Source organism: Ranitomeya variabilis, chromosome 2, assembly GCF_051348905.1.
Source record: "Ranitomeya variabilis isolate aRanVar5 chromosome 2, aRanVar5.hap1, whole genome shotgun sequence".
Classification (NCBI taxonomy): Eukaryota; Metazoa; Chordata; class Amphibia; order Anura; family Dendrobatidae; genus Ranitomeya; species Ranitomeya variabilis.
In genome coordinates this window covers 831,188,086-831,212,927 of record NC_135233.1, presented here as the reverse complement: position 1 = coordinate 831,212,927, position 24,842 = coordinate 831,188,086, and the positions used below count along the sequence as shown (strand labels likewise).

General features: G+C 42.7%; 1 protein-coding gene across 2 annotated transcripts in view; it reads right to left on the bottom strand.

Annotated features, from left to right (window-relative positions):
• CSMD1 (CUB and Sushi multiple domains 1) overlaps positions 1 to 24,842 on the bottom strand; it is a 2,858,343-nt gene that overhangs the window by 1,222,676 nt on the left and 1,610,825 nt on the right. For both annotated transcript variants that reach the window (XM_077290057.1, XM_077290056.1), the window contains exon 6: positions 15,122 to 15,234. In XM_077290057.1, coding sequence (XP_077146172.1) covers positions 15,122 to 15,234 — 113 coding nt within the window. The remainder of the gene's footprint in view (positions 1 to 15,121; positions 15,235 to 24,842) is intronic.

Below are 24,842 nucleotides of genomic sequence, written 5' to 3'. Positions count from 1 at the left end.
GTGGTGCGTGGGCGGACACTGTGCGTGTCTGTGTGTGCGGGCGGGGTCTGTGCGGGCCTGCCGGGGATCTGTACGGGCATCTCGGGGCTCTGTGCGTGCCTGCCGGAGCTCTGTGTATGCCTGCCGGGGCTCTGTGTGGGCAGCCGGGGCTCTGTGCAGCATGCCGGGGCTCTGTGCGGCGTGCCGGGGCTCTGTGCGGGACTCTGTGCAGGGCTCTGTGCTGTGTGCCGGGGCTCTGTGCAGCGTGCTGGGGCTCTGTGCGGGGCTCTGTGCGGCATGCCGGGGCTCTGTGTGGTGTGCCGGGGCTCTGCGGCATGCCGGGGCTCTGTGCGGGGCTCTGTGTGGCGTGCCAGGGCTCTGTGCGGGGCTCTGTGCAGCGTGCCGGGGCTCTGTGCGGCGTGCCGGGGCTCTGTGCTTGTGTGCAGGCATTGTCCGATGGGACTACAAATCCCATCGGACGATGCCTGCAACAGTGACAGTGATTGACACATTAGCCAATGATGGGACAGTAGTAGTCCCATCATCCGGCTAATGTATTGAATGTAAAAAAAAAACAACAAAACATACATACTACATACATACTACATAAAGTACAGCCCAAAAGTTTGGACACACCTTCTCATTTAAAGAGTTTTCTGTATTTTCATGACTATGAAAATTGTACATTCACACTGAAGGCATCAAAACAATGAAGTAACACATGTGGAATTTTATACTTAACAAAAAAGTGTGAAACAACTGAAAATATGTTTTATATTCTAGGTCCTTCAAAGTAGCCAGCCTTTTGCTTTGATGACTGCTTTGCACACTCTTGGCCTTCTCTTGATGAACTTCAAGAGGTAGTCATCGGAAATGTTTTTCACTTCACAGGTGTGCCCTGTCAGGTTTAATAAGTGGGATTTCTTGCCTTATAAATGGGGTTGGGACCATCAGTTGTGTTGAGCAGAAGTCTGGTGGATAGACAGCTGATAGTCCTTCTGAATAGACTGTTAGAATTTGTATTATGACAAGAAAAAAGCAGCTAAGTAAGGAAAAAAATGAGTGGATATCATTACTTTAAGAAATGAAGGTCAGTCAGCCCCAAAAATTGGGAAAACTTTGAAAGTGTCCCCAAGTGCAGTTGCAAAAACCATCAAGTGCTACAAAGAAACTGGCTCACATGAGGACCGCCACAGGAAAGGAAGACCAAGAGTCACCTCTGCTTCTGAGGATAACTTTATCTGAGACACCAGCTTCAGAAATCACAGGTTAACAGCAGCTCAGATTAGAGACCAGGTCAATGCCACACAGAGTTCTAGCAGCAGACACATCTCTACAACAACTGTTAAGAGGAGACTTTGCAGCAGGCCTTCATGGTAAAATAGCTGCTAGGAAACCACTGCTAAGGACAGGCAACAAGTAGAAGAGACTTGTTTGGGCTAAAGGACACAAGGAATGGACATTAGACCAGTGGAAATCTGTGCTTTGGTCTGATGAGTCCAAATTTGAGATCTTTGGTTCCAACCACCGTATCTTTGTGCGACGCAGAAAAGGTGAACGGATGGACTCTACATGCCTGGTTCCCACCGTGAAGCATGGAGGAGGAGATGTGATGGTGTGGCGGTGCTTTGCAGGTGACACTGATGGGGATTTATTAAAAATTGAAGCATACTGAACCAGCATGGCTACCACAGCGTCTTGCAGCGGCATGCTATTCTATCCAGTCTGCGTTTAGTTCGCCCATCATTTATTTTTCAACAGGACAATGACCCCAAACACACCTCCAGGCTGTGTAAGGGCTATTTGACCAAGAAGGAGAGTGATGGGGTGCTACTCCAGATGACCTGGCCTCCACAGTCACCAGACCTGAACCCAATCGAGATGGTTTGGGGTGAGCTGGACCACAGAGTGAAGGCAAAAGGGCCAACAAGTGCTAAGCAGCTCTGGGAACTCCTTCAAGATTGTTGGAAGACCGTTACCGGTCTTGAAGCTCATCAAGAGAATGCCAAGAGTGTGCAAAGCAGTCATCAAAGCAAAAGGTGGCTACTTTGAAGAACCTAGAATATAAGAAATATTTTCAGTTGTTTCACACTTTTTTGTTAAGTATATAATTCCACATGTGTTAATTCATAGTTTTGATGCCTTCAGTGTGAATTTACAATTTTCATTGTCATGAAAATACAGAAAAATCTTTAAATGAGAAGGTGTGTCCAAACTTTTGGTCTGTACTGTACATACTACATACATAGTACATACTACATACATACTACATACATACAGACATACAGTACATTAAACATAGATTTCATACTCACCATTACTTGTCACTTTATTCCCCGAAGCCAGTGTCATCTGTAAAAAAGATTAATATAACAAACAATCAATATACTCCCTGTCCGCAGAAATCCACGAGTGTCCCACGACGATCTCCCGTGGAGAACGGCAGCATAAGCTGATGCGACCGCTCTCTAGGGGCTTCAGGAACACAACGATTGGAGGAAGGTATCCTTCCGCACTGCATTCCTCCGCCGCTGAAAAAAAATAGTCCCTAGTCTCACTTTTGGCATTGCTGTGTGAGAAATTTTCCCAGGCAGCAATTGCCATAAAATGAGACTTTGTCCTAAGGTAACCTCTCCGTGATGCACTGCAGGAGCCATTGTCTCCTGTCAGTGTGTCACTGAGGGTCCTATAGAGCAATGACATCACAAGATGTCACTGTTCTATAGGGGAGATCATCGTGGGACACTCGTTATTAATTGGACTACGGCGGACAGGTAGTGTACGGTTTATTATTTTACGTTTTTTGCAGGCGCTGAAGTATGGTAAGTATGGTTAAATGAAGAATATTAAAATACTTATGTGTGTGTGTTTTATTAACCCTTTCCTACTATTGGATTAATAATGGATAGGGGTCTTATTGACGCCTCTCCGTTATTAACCCGGCTTAATGTCACCTTACAATAGCAAGGTGACATTAACCCTTTATTACCCCACATCCCACCGCTACACGGGCATGGGAAGAGAGGGGCTAAGTGCCGGAATTGGCACATTTTACAGATGCGCCATTTCTGGGGCAGCTGCGGACTGGTATTTGTAGCCGGGGGTGCCAATATCCATGGCCCCTCTCTAGACTATGAATATCAGCCTGCAGCTGTCTGTGTAGCCTTTCTGGCTATAAAATATAGGGGGACCCCATGTCATTTTTTTGGGGGGTCTTCCTATTTTAATAGCCAGTAAAGGCTACGCAGACAGCTGCGGGCTGATATTCATAGCAGGCTACAAATAATGGCCCCCGGCCATCGGCTTTCCCCCTCTGGCGCAGAAAATTGCGCGGGAGCCCACGCCGTTTTTTTTCCGTTTTTTTATTTTTTTTATTCAACGCTCAATAAGGAATCTTTCACACTTGCGTCGGGCTGACGTACCGACGCACGTTGTGAAATTTGGACGCGACGTGGGCAGCGGATGCAGTTTTTCAATGCATCCGCTGTCCATTCTGAAGTCCGGGGAGGAGGGGGCGGAGTTTCGGCCACGCATGCGCTGTAGAAAATGGCGGACGCGACAGACAAAAAACGTTCACTTGAACATTTTTCGTACCGACGGTCCACCAAAACATGACAGATCCGTTGCATCAGAGGAATACAGTGTGGAAGGATACCTTCCTCCCGTCATTGTGTTCCTGGAGCCCCTAGAGAGCAGTCACATCAGCTGATGCTGCCGTTCTCCATGGGAGATCGTCATAGGACACTCGTGGATTTCTGCGGACAGGGAGTATATTGGTTGTTTGCTATTTAAATTTTTTTTACAGATGACACTGGCTTCAGGGAACAAAGTGTAGTATGTATGTAGTATGCATGTAGTATGTATGTAGTATGTATGTAGTACGTATGTAGTACGTATGTATGTAGTATGTATGTATGTAGAATGTATGTATGTATGCATGTAGTATGTATGTATGTAGTATGTATGTAGTATGTATGTAGTATTTATGTATGTAGTATGTATGTAGTATGTATGTAGGTATGTAGTATGTACGTATGTATGTAGTACGCAGTATGTATATAGTATGTATGTAGTATGTATATAGTATGTATGTAGTATGTAGTATGTAGTATGTATGTAGTATGTAGTATGTATGTAGTATGCAGTATGTATCTATGTATGTAGTATGTATGTAGTATGTATGTAGTATGTATGTAGTATGTAGCATGTATGTAGTATGTAGTATTTATGTAGTATGTATGTAGTATGTATGTAGTATGTATGTTTTGTTTTTTTGTTTTTTACATTCAACATATTAGCCGGATGATGGGACTACTACTGTCCCATCATTGACTAATGTGTCAATCCCTTTCACTGTTGCAGGCATCATCCGATGGGACTTGTAGTCCCATCGGACGATGCCTGCACACACGCACAGAGCCCTGGCACGCCGCACAGAGCCCCACAGAGCCCCGCACAGAGCCCTGGCACACCGCACAGAGCCCCGGCACGCCGCACAGAGCCCTGGCAGGCACACACAGACCCCGCCCCCACACACACACACAGTCTCCGCCCACGCACCACCCACACTCCATTATAGTGCATCATTGCACTATGGGAACTTCCGAAACCGGTATCCGATATCGCAAAAATATCAGAACTCAGTATAGGAATTCCGATACAGCGAATATCGGCGATACCCGATATTTGCAGTATCGGAATGCTCTACACTACTGTCCACCAATGTTCACCATCCAACCTGACAGAACTGGAGAGGATCTGTAAGGAAGAATGGCATTGGATCCCCAAATCCAGGTGTAAAAAACTTGTTGCATCATTCCTAAGAAGACTCATGGCTGTACTAGCTCAAAAGGGTGCTTCTACTCAATACTGAGCAAAGGGTCTGAATACTTATGACCATGTGATGTTTCAGTTTTTCATTTTTAATAAATTTGCAAAAATTACTACAGTTCTGTTTTTTTTCCAGTCAAAACTTTTTTGAATTTACCAAATAGCTGCAATGAAACAAAAAGTGAAAAATTTAAAGGGGTATGAATGTTTTCCATACCCACTGTATTTTACAAAGTTTCTTACGTTAGCCCCTACTATTGATTTATGTAGAGTTTTGAAATTAAAGTTCCATTCTAAGTTATTTCTGATTCAGTGCCAAACTAGAGAATAGGAAAATCATAGATCTGTTTTAATTCTGAGTCAATATATAAGCCTGCAAAAAAGATCTTGTTCTCTTTCCAAAGGTCAATGATGTCCATAATATAAATACATTTTTATTCTTTAATGACTCCTATGGAAATAGTACACTGATTTACATTTTGGACTGACCCGAATATATATCAGCTTTCTTCTTTAAAAAAAAAAAAAAAAAACATCAATAGAGTCTTAAATATTGATCCATGTTTTAGACTCTATTGACTTCTATGACATCAATACTGATACATATTATTAGTTTTCAGATTTTCATTTGCTCTTTATTTTAAAGCTGAGCCTTTCATACATATATATGTATAGTTCTCTTCAGTGCTCATTATGCTGTGTTTGCATATGTTCCAAAAATGATGTCCATATTCTTGCTATATATTTTATTTTTTTTCCCTTGATGCAAACGTTGTTTACCGGTATATTGGCAATTTACTGTATGCCTGAAAGTAAAAAAAAAATCTCCAGGCAATGGCTCAAACACAATTGATTACTAACACAAGATAACTTTATTGATTACTTTGTGGATGTCAGTAGTTATTTTTAAACTTAAATTTTATATTATTAGAAATTAGTTGTAATATTTTTAATGAAACACGTTCATTTAATGAAACTCCATTTTTCTTAATGGATCTGTAACAGCAAAACCTCATCTTTTTCACCACACATAGGTATTGCTAATCTATAGTGTGACTTTTTCATATGATTGAATTTCTATATTTGAGAACAAAATAATCAAGTGCATCAAGCAATGTGCATTGGCTTCAAGGAAAGATGTTAAGGTGAATCCCAAATGCCAACAATGTATCTCTTGTAATGAGAACCCTGGAGATATGTTCTGTGTCCAGTGTTGATCCTTATACAGAAAAATGGTTATATTTTTTGTGTGAAACTTTACTTTTAGGGTATTATCCACTCTCATTCCTAGAGAGAATAAACCAAATGTTCTTAGAAATTGTTAAAAGAAGAGTGGATAATAATAATAATAATAATAATAATAATAATAATAATAATAACAACAATATATAATGTTTTAGCTTTCACTTTTTGTCGTATTATTGGAATTGAACATGTAATTATTTGCTAACTCATACCATACACTGCAGTATACAGCGTAACTGACATTCTCATGTGAAGCTCAATGTTAAGCTCACAGGAAAACAAAGATAACAGTAATATGGTCCTTAAGCAGATCACTGGCTGCTGTAGTAGTCCATCAGATCATCAGAATCATATCACGGGAGGACAAAGGGATTCAATGCATGAGAGCAGGCCATTTGAATACTAGCGTTAGTGACTGACAGTGGAATTTAATAATGGTTGCCATGGGATTACTCCTTTATTAGCTGTAACTGATATGTGTCATATGCTTTCTCTTAACTCTTCCTTTGGCAATGCTTAATTTATAATAAAAAGAATAACTAGTTGAGTTCTTGTTCAAACCCTTTTGTCTCTAAAAGTAGAGACCAGAGCCTGCTCTGATCGCTCTTGTTTAGATTTAACCCCTTATTGACCAGGCCAAATTTTTGAATCATACAGCAAGTTGTCAGCTATAGAGTACAGCTGACAGATGCTGGATTATTAACTGTATGGGGATGCTATTCTTCTATATCTCAGGTCAGTAAAATGATGTATTGACGGTCATTAAGGGGTTAACTTAGCTTCCTATGAATGAACTTTTCCTAACATTCAAATTAATAAACATTATATAATCTATCAATCAACTTAAAGAGGGATGTCAGAAATACCGTATTTTTCGGATTAAAAGATGCACTTTTTTTTTTCCTCCAAATTTGAGGTGGAAATGGGGATGCATCTTTTAATGCAAATTTACCTTACCGGTACCATTGCTGCAGGCCAGAGGCTGGGATGAAAAGGTGTCCGGCGGTACTATAGTGGGTGACCGGCGCTGCTGCCTGGTGCTCTGCCGGTGTCTTCGATGCTGTGGGTGCACAGTTAGCACTGCCTGATGCTGCTGTGGCAGTCTCCGGTGCTGCAGGGGCCCACTCCAGCAGTCCCATAGTTTCCTGGCTGGTGGACTCCTGAAAAATGGCGGCCAGTGGGGCGGTGCATGAGCAGATGGAGATATCGGCACAGAGATCTCGGGAGTTGAGATTTCAGCACTGAAATCTCATCTCCTGAGATCTTCCTGGCAAGATCTCCATCTGTGGTATGTGCCGCTCCCCCGTTGGCCATTTTCCCGGAGTTCACTGCACATGAAATCATGGGACTGCCAGGGCTTTCCCCTTTCACAAAATGTCAGAAGAACCCCGGCAGCACCGGGGACTGCCACAGCAGCAGTGGGCAGCGCCATCCGGGCACCCACAGCACTAGACACCAGCAGAGCACTGAGCAGAAGCACCGGACACTCACAGCAGGACTGCCGGACACCCAAGCAGCGCCATCAGGCACCAGCACTCCCGCAAAGCACGGAGCAGCAGCGCCAGACACCAGCAGCACTGCCGGACACCCCTTCATCCCCATCTGCATCTGTACTTTTGCATATTCTGGCTGATAACCGGTTCATGCAGCATTTCATGAACACCCGATTTCCTACATTATGGCCGGTCCGAACAATGAAAGCAAATGTTACCATCCACCTTTCTTATCTCCCCTATTTTATCATAGATTGTAAGCTTGCGAGTAGGGCCCTCATTCCTTTTGTTATCTGTTGATCTATGTGTTTATTGTTATGCTTTAATGTCTATTGTCTGTACAAGTCAGCTCTAAAATGTAAAGTGCTGCGGAATATGTTGGTGCTATAAAAATAAAATCATTATTATTATTAAAGCTGTACTGCTGGAGGTCAAGGCTCCAGCATAGCAACCTTCCATTCGTACCGGACACAGTGTGCAGCCAACTCAGGGGGTTGTGGTCTGTCACAATGAAGGTGCGCCCATACAAGTAGGGTTGCAAGGCCTAAACCATGGCCAGGCACTCCTTCTCTATGGTGGAATAGGCCACTTCCCTTGGCAGGAGCTTCTGGCTTAGGTACAACACAGGGTGCTCTTGGCTCCCCGAGTCAAAATGGCTGAGCACAGCATTGATGCCAAACTTGCTGGCGTCAGTCTGTACTAAAAACGGCCGACTGCTGTCGACTGCCCTTATCATAGGAGAGCTGCTCAGGGCTGTCTTCAAAGCCAGAAAGGCCACCTAACAGTTGTTTGTCCAATTGACTGTATGGAGTAGGTTTTTCTTGGTGAGGTCCGGCAAGGGCTTCGCAAGGCTACTATAGTTTTATGCAAAATGCCTATAGTACCCTGCAGTGCCCAGGAAGGACATCACCTGCTTCTTGGTCCTGGGGGTGGGCCAGGACACGATAGCATCTACTTTCCCTGGCTCTGGCCTCATAATACCCCCACCTACCCGGTGCCCCAGGTAGTGGACCTTGCTCATGCCCATCTGATATTTTTCTGGCTTGATGGTCAAGCCCACTTGTTGGATGTGCCCCAGCACCTGCTGCACATGCTCGAGGTGATCCTTCCTGGTTGGACTGAAGGCAGCAATGTCACCCAGGTACACCACAGTGCACCTCTCCAGTCCCTGAAGCAGGTAGTTGACTATCTGCTGGAATGTGGCAGGGGCATTCTTCATGCCAAAAGGCATGACCGTGGACTCGTACAGTTCAAAGGGGTGATAAAGGCGGACTTCTCCTGTGCCTCGGGGCACAGGGGAATCTGCCAATATCCCTAGCTCAGATCCGTAATGGAAAAAATAGCGCGCACCAGCTAACTGCTCAAGCAGCTCCTCAATACGTGGCATTAGGTGCACATCGGAGGCTGTTATGGCATTGAGCCCCCTGTAGTCCACACAGAACCGGGTGGTCCAATTCTTCTATGGAACCAGGACTTCAGGCAAGGCCTATTCACTCTTGGACTGCTTAATCACCCTCAACTGTAACATCTCATTGATCACCTGGAGCAAGACGTGCAGCACCTCGTTCGAGATTCAATAGGATGTCCGCCGGATTGGGACATGATTACCAGTGTTCACTTTGTGGACCGCTACCTCAGTCCTACCAGCCAGGTTGATAAACATTACTTGGAAGGATTTCAGCGTTGCTCGCAGCTGCGACCGCTGGTGTGCAGATAGCAAGGCGCTCACCTCCATGTCCTCTATTAACCAACTGGCCTTCGCTTGGGCCAGCATGTCCAGGAGGGGATCTTCCTCCCCATCCTCATGCAGGTTGCAGAACGGTATGATACAGGCTACAAGTTCTTGATTAGCCTTCATCATATTGACATGGAAGGTCTTTTGCCTACCCTGATCATGGTTAAGAGCGACCACGTAGGTTACCGGGTTGAGCTGTTGGTGTATGACATACATGCCTCCCCAGGCCACCTGAAGCATGTCTTTTGGTATATGGACCAGCACCCACACTTTTTGACCCACCTGGCAGGTCCATTCTGGTCATACCAGTGCTTCTGGTCAGTCTGGGCCTGCGCCATGTTGTCATGCAGCAACTGCGTCAAGGTCTGCATTTTGTCACGGAACTGCATGACATACTTGACGATGGACACTTCTACCAAACCAAGGGGTCCCGGACTCACCTGCTGTATAGGAGCTCAAAGGGGTAGAAGCCCATCGAGGTCTGTGGAAACTCTTGGTAAGCAAATAGCAGGTGTGGGAGGTAATGCTCCCAATTATGTCCCTGGGTCTCAACCAGCATTTTAGCATCTGTTTGAGTGTACCATTGAAGTGCTCACACAATCATTGGTTTGAGGATGATACACGCTCGATACCAGATACTGCACCTGAATTTTCTTAGAGAGCCTCCATTAGGCGAGACATGAATTGAGTCCCCTGGTCGGTAAGCATCTCCCTGGGAAATCTTACTAGAGAAAAGATGGCCAATGGGGCATCTGCCACCTTATCCACCCTAGTTGAGGACAGAGCCACTGCCTCTGGATACCTTGTAGCATAGTCTACCACAGTAAGGATGAAATGCTTTCCAGAGCTGCTGGGTATGGCCAGTGGTCTGTTGTGAATTCTGCTCTTGTGCTCCCTCCGGTGGTTGTAAGTGGTAGCGCTGCTGTCTCTGAATCGCAGCATTTATCAGTCTGCGTATGTTATTTCCCTCTCTTCTCACAGTCAATATTTGTGGGGGGATGTCTATCCTTTGTGGGGGATTTTCTCTGAGGCAAGATAGTTTTCCCCTTTCTATCTCTAGGGGTAATTAGTCCTCCAGCTGTGTCGAGATGTCTAGGGAGTGACAGGTACATTCCACGGCTACTTCTAGTTGCGGTGTTAAGTTCAGGGTCTGCGGTCAGTACAGGTACCACCTTCTCCAGAGTACGTCTTATGCTGCTCCTAGGCCACCAGTTCATAACAGTGGTCCCACAATGTCCACACCAATCCTCTGGAAAAGCTCTTCTATCACTGGCAAAGAGATCAGAGGAGCTTTGTGAGCAGGCCCTGACTTTCCCACTCTTTGACGTGTGATACAGGAATGACAGTAGTTTGTTACATCTGTCCCCATTTTGGGCCAATAGAAGTGTTAAGACAGCCAGGCCTTAGTTTTACTGACCCCCAAGTGTCCAGCGAGTGGAATCTCATTGGTAATCTGTGATAACTCACTCCTAAATTGGTAGGGTACGACCAGCTGCTTCTCCCTCAACCACTTCTGTTTTTGGGTTTTCAGGGAACCATCTCCCGGTACAACCTCTTTTGTTTCCAGAATACCCTCTCCTTATCAGTCTCGGAGGTGGGCTTCTCGGTGAGGTTTCTCAAGGCCTCCAGTCTAGCATCTGAGTGCAGAGCTGCCTGGTCCCGTCCTCATGGGGACCCTCTGGGACCTGCTCTGGGTCCGTAACTCGCAATTCTGGGCACTCTGACTGCAGGTGACAGCGGATATATAGGCCGTATCTCCGGGGAATACCACAGTCCCATCAGCCTGTTCGGCTATGGGTGCTACCTCCCCATCCTCCCCATTACATCAGTAGCAGTGCTGTTTATGGGGCAGTTACCACTGGCCAGGTCACCTTCCTTTGTGGCACTGGTCAGTCGCATGGTATCACCTTCTTTGTGGTTCCCATGCCTCTCCCCATTTCCCTTAGCACTGACGCTTGCTCCTGTTAGGGGTTTCTCAGCAACATCACCTCACAGCGTGACATGGCTGAGTACTCCTGTACCTCCAGGTACATCATTATTAGGTAAAGCATGCAAAATCACATCACTAGCATTAACATTACTCTCTGTATCAGATTAGGGAGGTGTGTCAGGGACACAATACCAAAAATTCCCCCAAAGTCAGTTCCCATCAAAACATTTGTGGGTAGGTTTTTGGACACCACCACTTCCTTCACCCCACTCTGGGCACCCCAATCTATAAAAACCTGGGTCATCAGCAAGGGACAGCGGACACCCCAATCCCATTGACAGTCAGGGTTTTCCCCATGACAATCTCTTTAGGGGTCACCAGCTCATGTTGGATGAGGGTTCGTTTGTCTCCTGTGTCCTTGAAGCCCATAGTGACAGTGCCCCCATGGTGACTCTCTGAAAAGTTTAACAGGCCCTCCTAACTGCCCCACCCACAAAAAGAGCTGCAGCATTAGGCCCTGAGGCCTTGGATGGGGGGCTCTTCTTCTGCTTCTCCAGACAAGTGGTGCTGAGGTGTCCAGTCCAACTGTAGAAATAGCACATGAGGGACTAGCAGTTGGCCTGGCACTGGTAAAGGGAACAGGGCCTCCAGAAGGTCATCTGGCAGGGGCAGGGATGGTCGTCGATGGCTTACCCTCTTTCAAGCTGGCGGTGACCAGCTTCCGCACCTCTGGTTTACGGTTGGCCTCATAGGTGTTGGCTATCTGAGCAGCTTTATTCACAATTTTTGGCTCCTGGTTCATCACAAACTGTCGCACCTCAGCCAGACACAGATGTAGGAACTGGTTTTTCACTATCAGGTCCTGCAGCTACTGAAGGGTTGTCACTGACAGTCCTTTGACTCACTGATCAAAATGGTTTCTGAGTCCATGCATCACATCACTGTAACTGTTGTGTGGTCCATTTTGGAGGTTCTGAAACTTTTTGCTGTAAACCTCAGGAGTCAGTTGGTACTTTTTTATCAGGGCCTGCTTGATGACCTCAAGTCTCCATCTTGGTCTCGAGGGAGAGAAGCAAATGCCTCCAGAGCTTTTTGTCTGAACCCTGGAGACAAATATAGGGCCCCTTGGTCCTCAGGCAGCTGGTACTATCTGCAGGCTTTCTCAAATCCCCGCAGAAAAGTCCAAGTACCTGTCCTTTTCCATCACTGGAAAGTGCTCTGGCCAGGGTTTAAAGTTTGTTGCATTATTGGACTCACAGCTCCGTGGGTTAGATGGGGCCACCCTGAGTCGAGCCATCTCCAGTTCATGGTCTATTTGAGCTTGGGCCTTTCGCTTGGCTCTCTCGGCCTCTTACTTGGATTAGGCCTGCCGCTCTGCTCTCTTGGCCTCTTGGTGTTGCTGGATCAGCTTCAGATGTCCCTCACGATTGTCTGCAGGGAGTTGCTCCAAGGACAGCCGCAGATAGGGGTCCACGCTGCCCTGGTTGTGCATAGGGCTGGCATTCACCTGTTGAACCTCTGCAGCAGCACCACCTAGGCTTGGGCTGGCTTCTGGGTCACCAGGGCTCTGGTGACAGACTGGCTCTGCGGCACATTACATTAGTGCCGCAATCATTTGGTGCCTGATTTTGCACATGGAGTAAATTTATTTTATAGTAGAGAGGGCAATAAGAGTGTCCTCTCCTGGTGTAGCCATAAATGCCAAATAAAAGATAGGACATAAAAGCAAAGAGGAGAAAGGGTGAAACTGCTACACACATTATTGTCTCAGATCTAATAAATGCTGAGTTCGATCTTCAAAACTTTTTGCACAGGGTCCTCGCAAGAACAATGCAAGTTTTCAGTGAGAGGAATGATTGCTCAAACCCAATTACTAATGCTCTATTATGCAACCTTCATCAACAATTTGTCAGGATAATAGGAAATAATTTATATTTCCCTGACAGTTGGTTCTACCATTTTAATTTTTGGCCTACTACTAGTGATGAGCGAGTATGCTCGTTACTTGAGATTTTTGACCATGCTCAGGTGAACTCCAAGTATTTTGGGCGTGCTCAGAGATTTAGTTTGTGTCATCACAACTGCATGATTTGCGACAGCCTGAACACATGTGGGGATTGCCTGTTTGTTAGGGAATCCCCACATGTGTTCAGGCTGTCTAGCAGAAGCAAATCGTGCAGCTGCGGTGACACAAACTAAATCTCCGAGCACAAGCAAAATACTCGGAGATCACCTGAGCATGCTCAGAAACCCCGAGTAACGAGCATACTCGCTCATCACTAGCTACTACATATCTTTGGAACCTTAGTGTCTCAAATGTGTATATACCAATGCTTGCTATCAATACTCATTCCAATATTTCTGATCCATCACTGGGATGGCCTTTAAGTGTACCACATAGGTATTGAAATTGCTATGTTAGTGCTTTTCTACCATTACCATTCTCACGATTAATTTAGGGGTACAGCATTTTGTCCCCAACAAATCTGTGATCCACCATTGTTTTTTGTTTTGTTTATCATGTTATATTATAATGTTCTTTGATTATTAGCATCTAGTATTAATACGGGTACACTTACTCTTTTCATATCCCCAGGGGTGTTCTTTTGTATTTTTGTCATATTCTACTTGCCTTAGGCATATATTGCACTATCCAGCACATAAACTAGAACCTATGTTGGACTTCCACTCTATCTGTCTCAAAAGTGGTTAACAGTGAATGGATCATCTCTATACACAATTAAACGCTGATTTGAGGTATAATGCACTGACGGACTTTTATGTTTTTTTTAGTGTGTACCATATTGACATTTTAGTTGATTAATTAAAAGATACATTTTATTATATATTTTTGTATCTCTGCTGCTACATCTCTATCAATTAGGTACACTTGATTGGTTGTTTATCATCACTGCTTTGTACTCAGTAAATTTAATGGTAAAACAGGGACTTTATATTACAGAATTAACTCTCTGTCTACAAAAGAAAGAAGTTTTTTAAATAGAGATTAGTTTAAACTTCTAAAGCTTCCCAAAACACATTACACTAACATCAGCAGATCTTGCCAACATCAATGAGTTAATCTGATAGTCTAATCTGAATTGGCTGAATGACTCTTCCGCTAGTCAAACATGTCCAATTTTGGACTTCTGATCCTTTTGTTCTCTAAAAGTTAAACTACTGCTAATAATGACTGGAAGTGGCTATCTCATAAAGAATGCAGAAGTGTTCAGGAAAAAAAGCGCTCAGGTGTGCATTAGAGTCAGCCAAGAATGCTGATAGCCAAATAATCAGCCAATCATTGTTTGGTCAGCAACTATCTAAACGTGTACGGGAGGATTAAAATCCATTGTCTGTTGATTGATTAGTAGATATATGATTAATAAAATGTCTTAAAATGTAACTATATGGGGACTAATATGCTCTATTTATTCTTATATGCCCATGATTATTACATGAATAAAACACATTTTCTTGAACAACTAAGTCTGTAAAAATATATTTCACAATTAGTTCTTCTAAAGCTTGCTAATTGAACAGTATAGTATTAGAAAGGCTTTCTGTAACTGAGGATCAGATTGATGTGAGTCTGACTATTCACTTGAAAAGAAATGAGCTGCATTGCCATAGCCACTATGAGATGGTCCGAGCCGTGTCTGGTTTATAAATACAATAAATACAAAAGAGTCCAAACTCTGCCTAGTAACTAATGAATGAGCTAATGTAGACGCTTTTGTCTGATGATCTCTTTTGGTGTCAGGAGTACAGTATGACCCTACAATTAGGTGTGTGCATTATGAATCCATTTTATTGCTTGAACCATTTTTTTTCTCTTGTAAACCCCACTATTATTTGTACTAAAAAAAGTATTTTAGTAGGGAAAGTTATATATTAAACAGTTATGTGTACCTTGGAATTGGGCATTAAATCCTTTTCTTCTGTGGTTACTGTCAGATGTAAAATGAAGGCGCAACCAATTTTTATTGCTTATCACGGGAGATGGCAGGCTCATCCCTGTTAACCTGCAAATTAAAAAAGTGTAAATTTAATCAAAGACAAGCAGGCACATTTTACCATACAATAAGATTTTTCTATGTAGCAATCTAAATAGTGACAGATGATACAGAGTTTATTAATAGCAATAATAGTGAATAATAACAATAATAATGTAATCATTTTAATAATAATGTTAATAATTATAGTAAAAACAATTATTTAAAAATCAATTGGAGATTTTTAACCTTCTGAAACGTACTGTATATTATATATATATATAGAAATGTAGAAAAAAATACACAGCACCGCTACACCTCCGTGTTCACCACCTCCACAGCTTAGTACCACAGCTTAGTGCCGCTGCTGTGCCATGTACGCCTAATGCCAGACACTGGGTGCACAAAAACAGTTGAATGTATAAATCCAAGCGAAGAAAAAACAGAAGTGCACTCACCGGTCTCTAATGCGATAGTCCTTTATTTAGAACATGTGCAGGCAAACTTGGGGAGAATGTGGACAAAAGACGACGGCCGTTTCACGCTGCCACGAGAAACCTATAGAAGCACGGCAGTGCGAAACGGCCGTCACTTTTTGTCCACGTTCTCCCCAAGTTTGCCTGCACATGTTCTAAATAAAGGACTATCGCATTAGAGTCCGGTGAGTGCACTTCTGTTTTTTCTTCGCTTGGATTTATATATATATATATATATATATATATATATATATATACATATATATATATATATATATATATATATATATATATATATATATACACTGCTCAAAAAAATAAAGGGAACACTTAAACAGCAGAATATAACTCCAAGTAAATTAAATGTCTGCGAAATCAAACTGTCCACTTGGGAAGAAACACTGTTTGACAATCAATTTCACATGCTGTTGTGCAAATGAAATAGACAACAGATGAAAATTATTGCCAATTATCAAGACATACTCAATAAAGGAGTGGTTCTGCAGGTGGGGACCACAGACCACATCTCAGTACCAATGCTTTCTGGCTGATGTTTTGGTCACTTTTGAATGTTGGTTGTGCTTTCACACTCATGGTAGCATGAGACAGACTCTACAACACACACAAGTGGCTCAGGTAGTGCAGCTTATCCAGGACGGCACATCAATGCGAGCTGTGGCAAGAAGGTTTGGTGTGTCTGTCACCGTAGTGTCCAGAGGCTGAAGGTGCTACCAGGAGACAGGCCAGTACACCAGGAGACATGGAGGGGGCCGTAGGAGGGCAACAACCCAGCAGCAGGACCGCTTCTTCAGCCTTTGTGCAAGGAGGAACAGGAGGAGCACTGCCAGGGCCCAGCAAAATGACCTCCTGAAGGCCACAAATGTGCATGTGTCTGCACAAACGGTTAGAAACCAACTCCATGAGGATGGTCTGAGTGTCCGATGTCCAGAGATGGGGGTTGTGCTCACAGCCCAACACCATGCAGGACACTTGGCATTTGCCACAGAACACCAGGATTGGCAAATTTGCCACTGGTGCCCTGTGCTCTTCACAGATGAAAGCAGGTTCACACTGAGCCCATGTGACAGATGTGACAGAGTCTGGAGATGCTGTGGAGAGCGATCTGCTGCCTGCAACATCCTTCAGCATGACCGGTTTGGCAGTGGGTCAGTAATGGTGTTGGGTGGCATTTATTTGGAGGGCCGCACAGCCCTCCATCTGCTCACCAGAGATAGCTTGACTGCCATTAGGTACCGAGATGAGATCCTCAGACCCCTTGTGAGACCATATGCTGGTGCAGTTGGCCCTGGGTTCCTCCTAATGCTGGACAATGTCAGATCTCATGTGGCTGGAGAATGTCAGCAGTTCCTGTAAGATGAAGGCATTGAAGCTGTGGACTGGCCCACACATTCCCCAGACCTGAATCTGATTGAACACATCTGGGACATCATGTCTCGCACCATCCACCAACGTCACGTTGCACCACAGACTGTCCAGGAGTTGGCGGATGCTTTAGTCTAGGTGGGGGAGGAGATATCTCAGGAGACCATCTGCTGCCTCATCAGGAGCATGCCCAGGCATTGTAGGGAGGTCATACAGGCACGTGGAGGCCACACACACTACTGAGCATCATTTCCTTGTCTTGAGGCATTTCCACTGAAGATGGATCATCCTGTAACCTAATTCCATTATGTAATGAATAAAGATTTACAATTGGAATATTTCATTCAGTGATATCTAGGATGTGGGACTTTAGTGCTCCCTTTATTTTTTTTAGCAGTATATATATATATATATATATATATATATATATATATACAGTATATATCCACTTGATCATCACATAATACCACCATGGCTTAGAAGTAATTATATTTTTATTTTTAGCTTGCCCATCTCCATAAAACACAATTGTTTGAACGCCATCAAGGCATATTGTGGGCAGGATCGCTAACGTAAAGGATTTCTGCGATTCCTTTCCGGATTCATGGAATTTTTTCCACTATTTACAGCAATATATTTGCATATCTTGTTTATTAAAGATGTCAAATTTACTACAAGTATTCCCTGATTATAAGGCTACTTTCACACTAGCATTGTTTGCTGTACGTCGCAATGCGTCGTTTTGGAGAAAAAATGCATCCTGCAAATGTGCCTGCAGGATGCGTTTTTTCTCCATAGACTTGTATTAGCGACGCATTGCAACGTATGGCCACAAGTCGCACCTGTCGTGCGACAGATGCGTCGTGTTTCGGCGGACTGTCGGCACAAAAAATGTTACATGTAACTTTTTTGTGCGTCGAGTCCGCCATTTTCGACCGCGCATGCGAGGCCGAAACTCCACCCCCTCCTCCCCGGACATCACAATGGGGCAGTGGATTCATTGTAAAACTGCATCTGCTGCCCCGTTGTGCTTTTATTTCACAAAATGCGTCGGTACATCGGCCCGACGCACTGCGACGGGCCCGTACCGACGCTAGTGTGAAAGTAGCCTAAGGGTCCATTTACACAGACAGCATTAAATGTCAGCCAGTCTGTAAACTATTACCAATTGGTGGTTATTTAGCAGCCTGCTTTGTCATGCAAATGAAAGTAAATGATGCAAACTGAGTGATCTCTGATAGATCACTCAATGCATAAGGCTGCTATAGTGCTTGCCCATGCTAATCCTGTTTGCACATACCGATGCACTGCCAAGTATGATGATTTTTTGTTGTGCGTTCGTAAAAAAAAAAAAAAAATAGCACAAACTGGGTGTATTAATGGTAATACCCCTAGGGGTCCTCAAAATGAAATAGGCGTACTAGCTAAGAGAACACTTATATATAAAACATAACCTTTATTGGTACCACTGAATAAAATCTAATATGGACAATACACAAAGTGCTAAAGTGCAAAATAGTGCTAATATAAACAGTGCTCGAATAAAAAATGGTTTGATCTCACCAAATGATGTTGCTCATGCAGGAGCCTCAGTCTGTTTTCAAGGGGGAGGGAGAAACAATGCCTGTACTACCCAGTCGTGCCCCTGTATTGCTCCTGCCCTGACAAGGGCAGTTCCCAAGTCAGGCTATTATCCTGTACCCACCATAACCAAGATGTATTTCCCTACACGTTTCCTCTCCCTTAAGGGAGATTCATCAGGGGAACAGAAATTAAAGTAAATGTGGGGTATTTTTGTAGAGAGGAACCCCTACATTGGAAGGGAATTCCTATATCCGTTACACCCAGTTGTGGGTACGGACTATGGCAGGGTGAGAAAACAAATGAGCACCTCCCACTTAAATAACTTACTATCTCTTGTAACATGTAAGTAGCATCCTACCTCATTTCCGGCCGATCTCGTGTTTTCAAAGCCCGCCCGTTTGACAAGATGGTGGACACGCCAATTCACAGCTGTAAATACCACCTAAACTCTGAGAGCAACTTCCGGAGACTGCGTCATCTAGTTCTTCTCATGCGGCGCATACCGGTAGCACATCCGGTATACACGTGACTTCTTTTCGTCGGTAAATATGCACCGCATAGAAACATGGACCTGTAACAATGGTTCCACCTAAACTTCCTGGGTGCGCCATTATCAGGGGCACCACAGGATATACCAGACGAGCGCTTACAGAGCGCCACATTCATCCGACCGGCTTCTGGTTCAAGGAAGTGCCGCATTAGGTGTATAGCCCATATGTCTAATCAGAACGCAGGTAAAGACCAACGGTTTGTTGTCAGAACCCTTGGTCCGAGATGCCGGACGTGACCAAGACAACTGCTCAATATACACGGGACAAGTAACTCTTTGTATGCACATAACCAGTTGTACTGGGTAAATTGTTAAGCCACAAATACCATATAGCCGTATATTTTGGACTTATATGAGTATATGACATTAATTTTTCACACGTATATTATTAGATTTCTTCATCAAAGAGGGGCAAAGACGCGAAGTGGAGGAGATCATACTAATCAATTTGTCAGTATCCATATGTGTAGAATAAAATCCCTGTTTCAAACCATATTAGATAAGGCCAGAGGATCAAATATTGTAGATACAGTATTAATCCTTATCCACGAATCAATCATGATAGATTATATAAATAAATAAACAACTGTTTTGTTGGCTGGGATTATACTTAAAGGCTGAGCCACTTGAATAGAACCAATCATTGGCTCTTAATTCAAAGAAAGCACTTGTAGTTCAATTGCTCATTAAGCCCATGAGGATGGCAGGTATTCAGACGGAATATCCACCTGGATTCCCTCTGAAGGAGAATCCTGTCAAAATCCCCCCCTCTTTTAGGTGGCCTAACCCTCTCAATCCCCATGAATTGTATGGTCTTAAGATCCCCATTATGTGACCCATTAACGTGTCTAGCTACTGGTGTATCTCTTTGGTTACGAATGTCCCCCAAATGTTCTCCTATTCTCCTCCTAAATTCTCTGATGGTTTTTCTGATGTACGACTTGCCACAAGTACATGTAATGCGATAAAAGACCCCCTTGGTTTTGCAATTAATAAAGTCTCTGATCTCAAAAGACTTGTTGGAACTATCAAAGTTTTTACCAATCTGAACATATTCACAGGCCACACATCCCCCACAACGATAGCACCCCTTAGTTCTAGCTGGCAACCACATGGTGCTTGTCCTAGGTGGAACAAAATGACTATGGACCAAACGATTCCCTATAGTTCTACTTTTTCTATAGGTGATGTTGGGTTTCTCACCCACAAAGTCCCTTAAATCCTCATCCATCTGGAGTATACTCCAATGTTTATGGATTATCTCCTTGACCATAGGTGCCCCGTTGTCAAAAGTACAGATAAGTCGTGCCGGACCGTTGAAATTTTCAGATTTCTTTTTAGGTACCATCAATTCACCCCTGTCTTGTTGGTTAGCATGTTTATATGCCTCTCTAAGTATCCGGTCAGGGTAACCCTTTGCCAGGAACCTATGTCGTAAATCGTCTGCCTTGATTTTAAAATCCTTTGTGTTAGAGCAGTTTCTTTTTAACCTCAAATATTGGCCCTTAGGTATCCCCTTTTTTAGAGAATACGGATGGAGACTCTCCCACCTTAACAAGGAGTTAGTCGAGGTGGGTTTGCGGAAGATAGTAGTTTCTAAAGTGTGGTCACTGTCTGATTTCGTGATCATGATGTCCAGAAAGGCTAAACTGGTGGGGTTGATCTCGTATGTGAACCTCAGGCCAATCTCATTTTGATTCAACTGATTAATGAGCTCCTGGAACTCCACCACAGAGCCCCGCCATCGAATAAAAACATCATCTATGAACCTGGCCCAAAGGTCCACAAAGCCAATTAAGTACGCAAGTTCCTCAGAAAAAACGATGGTGTCCTCCCACCAGCCCAGGAACAAGTTGGCATAACTGGGAGCACATGGATTACCCATGGCAGTGCCCCTGAGCTGGTGGAGGACTTGATCATCAAAGGTAAAATAATTATTACACAAAACAAACTCAAGAAGGGACACAACCAATTCGTTGTGTGGAGTAAATTGACATCCCCTTGTGGCTAGGAAGTGTTTAACTCCAGCAATTCCAGACTCATGTGGAATAGATGAATAAAGTGCTTCAATGTCAATGCTTGCTAGAAGCACTTCTGGTTCCACATTGATGTTCTCAAGTTTTTTAGTAAGTCCGATGTATCCCTTACATAGGAGGGTAAAGAACTGACGAAGGGTCTCAAAATTTCGTCAATGTATATGCCCACGTTATGTGTTACACTCCCGATACCTGATACAATCGGACTACCCTTTAGGGGGGAGACCCCCTTATGTATCTTCGGGAGTGCATAAAATGTAGCCACCACTGGATGTATTCGAAGCAAAACGTTATATTCCTCTTGACTTATCAAATTATTGAACCTCGCCACATCCAAGATGTTTCTCAACTTGTTTTTTATCACCTCTACTGGGTTGTTGGCCATTCGTATATACGTTGTTGAGTCATTCAAAAGAGAAAGACACATATCCCTGTAACCATCCACATTCATGACTACTATGTTACCTTCTTTATCGGAAGGTTTTGCCACAATAGCTGTGTCCATTTCTAAACTACGGAGTGCTTCAATTTGAGTTTTAGTTAAGTTGTGTCTGGTATGCACAGCTTCACTCCGTTTAATCTCTTCAGTAGTCAGATTAAGGAACACATCTATTGCCGACACATCACCTCCCACTGGCGGCATCTTAGTACTCGTTTTTTTCAAAGATGAAAACGGGCCGTATCCAGTTATGGATGGTGGAGGTTGATCTAAATTTGCCAAAAGTTGAACCTCTTGGAGGATATCAACTGGGATGTCTAGGTCCACACATGTCTTTTTATTTTGCTGTTTAAAAAATTTGTGCCACCTCAGTTTTCTTACAAACAAGTTGATGTCTTTAATGCAATCAAACATAGAAAAGTCAGTTGTGGGGATGAAGGATAGCCCCTTGCTAAGTACTGTCATTTCCAGTTCACTGATAATTCTCTCAGATAAATTGACCACCTGTAGTTCTAATCCCTGTTGAATGGGTTCCTGCTCCTCAGGGCATACGTGTTGTCTAAAAAACCGGACCTATTGGATGAATGAAAACCACCCCCCCTAGAATAGCCCCGATTTCTGCCTCTCTGCCGACCACGTGTGTTCCTTGGTCTCGTCTCTACGTCTGAGAAATCAGTATCCGTGGAGGAGAGATCTGTTTCCCTGTCCCCCCTCTCTACAGGATCTCCCAGTGTTGTGCGTTCGTCATCTATTTACATTGAAAAGTATATTGTGAAATAAACATTCTTAAGAACACTTGTGCACAATAATCTTTCAATGTAAATGTGCCATAAGCAGTGTAATTATTCTCAATAAAGAATTGAGACACAGGTCTGCTAATTTGCGTATCACAGGTCTGCGTCTTAAAAAGCATTTACACTGCACGATTATTGTGAACAAGAATTATTATGAAACAGGCTGACAATCGCCCATCAAATGAGCAAAATGCTTGTTAATTAATCTTTTAATTTTCCCAAAAGATTATCAGCATTGTCCTGTATTTACATGAAATGTGCTGGTAAAAGCAATAGCAGCCTATGGACACTGAACGCTCTAATAAGTGCACACTTGAAGCATGGCATGCCTATGTAAACTGAAAATTAAACAGCCACAGACTGGTAGACATGTTACCTATCAGTGGTCATTTAATGCTGTGCATCATGCAGTATAAATTCAGCTTTACTAGACTTTTGCTTTCTTATGCTGCCCAGCATGAGAAACATGTTTCCTGCAGACAAATAATGAAGGGGGAGTGAATGAGTACTGTAATTAGCATGTAAGGAAAATATGTATTTTGTCCAGTATTTCTGAAAAGTAGAAAGGGAATAATAACACTTTTTTAAAAAACATTAGACATCGCACAAGCAAAAAAAAACCAAAAACATGAGCATGGTCACATGGCATTCCACATACTGTATATTTACCAGCAATGATTGTATCACACTTTTTGAAGAAAACCCCAAGTTTTCTCACACTCACGACTATAAACCTACTGGTTGACATTTGAAAAGGCTAATAGTTATTCATTAGTATTTAGAAGTAATTTGAAAATGTTTATTTAATATTTATGAGACACATTTACTATTGCTGCAGGTCCATCACATCTACTTCATTATTTTTGGAATGAATTAGAATAAAATGGCAATTTGTTGCCAAATAGCAACCATGAGTTCATGTTATTGCCATACTAATTTATTAAGATATATTAAGAATTTAAAGATAATATTGGGGACTTAGTAAAAAATTCCATAAAACTCAAAAAAGGGTGTATTTTAGTACTAAATTACAATAAACTTGTGTATATTACAAAGAATCAAACCAACAAATTAGAAGTATATTTCAAAGTTCAAGTGTAGCTTGTAATGTACTGTAGGTTTAAAAGAAATAAGTCAAAAGATAAATCAAAAAAGTAACCTATATCTATTTAGTCAATGTCTTTGAAGATCTGACAGATTAAGGTTTAGCACATCAAAGTCTCTGCTAGAATGGTAGGGTGCAACAATGATTCTGAATTCTGTGTAGACCAACTAAAAATATAGGAAAAGTTGTAATAGAAAGTAGAAATTATAAAAACATTACTACACAGTATGATTTGCTCCTTTGCTATGTATAATTTATTATATATAACATATTGTACTTCTACCTATTGTACTCACAGTATAATAATTCTCATAATATTATTTGTTTTTTGTTTTTTCTTTTCAAATAATGCAAAATATGTAGCTTGTGATAAGCATATGCTTAAAAATGTAATTCTAAGAAAAAGCATAATATATAGCCACATTTCATAACAAAAAAATGAAGTCAGCAGCACCCAATTGCTTTGTGAGATTACAAATACAAACATTGTACAATTTTGTTATATGACAGTAAAATAAAGGAAGATTAGCAAGATTAGTCGGCATAGAATGAATAGAATGACCAGTTCAAACTAAATACTGCCGATTGGTGCAAAGTTGTGGACAATCAGCTAAATACACCTTCGGTCCTGCTTGTTTTCCCTCTATCCCCCCCACCTACCCCTTCTTTGATTAACAACTCTGGGTATATAGAGCAAGAGAAGTGTAATGACAGGAGAAGGTGAATTTAAATGACTGAACCCCGCCATGATGTACCAAACGCCTGCACATGTTTTGAACATTCATTCTGTGCTGATAAAGTCTTTTTTAAGCGGTCTAAAGTCTCCAAGTGCCCAAGAAAGATGTGTGTACCATTCTGAGGTTTCCTAGGACCTTATGCAACTCCTTTTAAACTCTATAATGCAAAAACAGCTTAGTAATGTCATTGTCACATCAATATAAATTACTTTGTGTAAACAAATGGATAAGGGTGGTAACAAAAAGCCAATAAAACTGCATTGTAAGACTCTATACGGTTTTAAAATATAAACTTTTTTTTAAACTACATTATTAATTTTGAAAAATATAAAATTTTTAAATCTTAATTCAACTATTGGAGTCAACGGACTATGGTGTCCTCTGTCTGCTACTACTGGCAACCTGACTACATATGCACATATGTTTCATTCTACATTGCACTTTCTACTAACAGTCTTTCTATTGCCAAACATTTTTAGATTTTCTTTCACTGGTCATGCCTCAACAAATTATCAGAGCCTGAACTAAAATCAA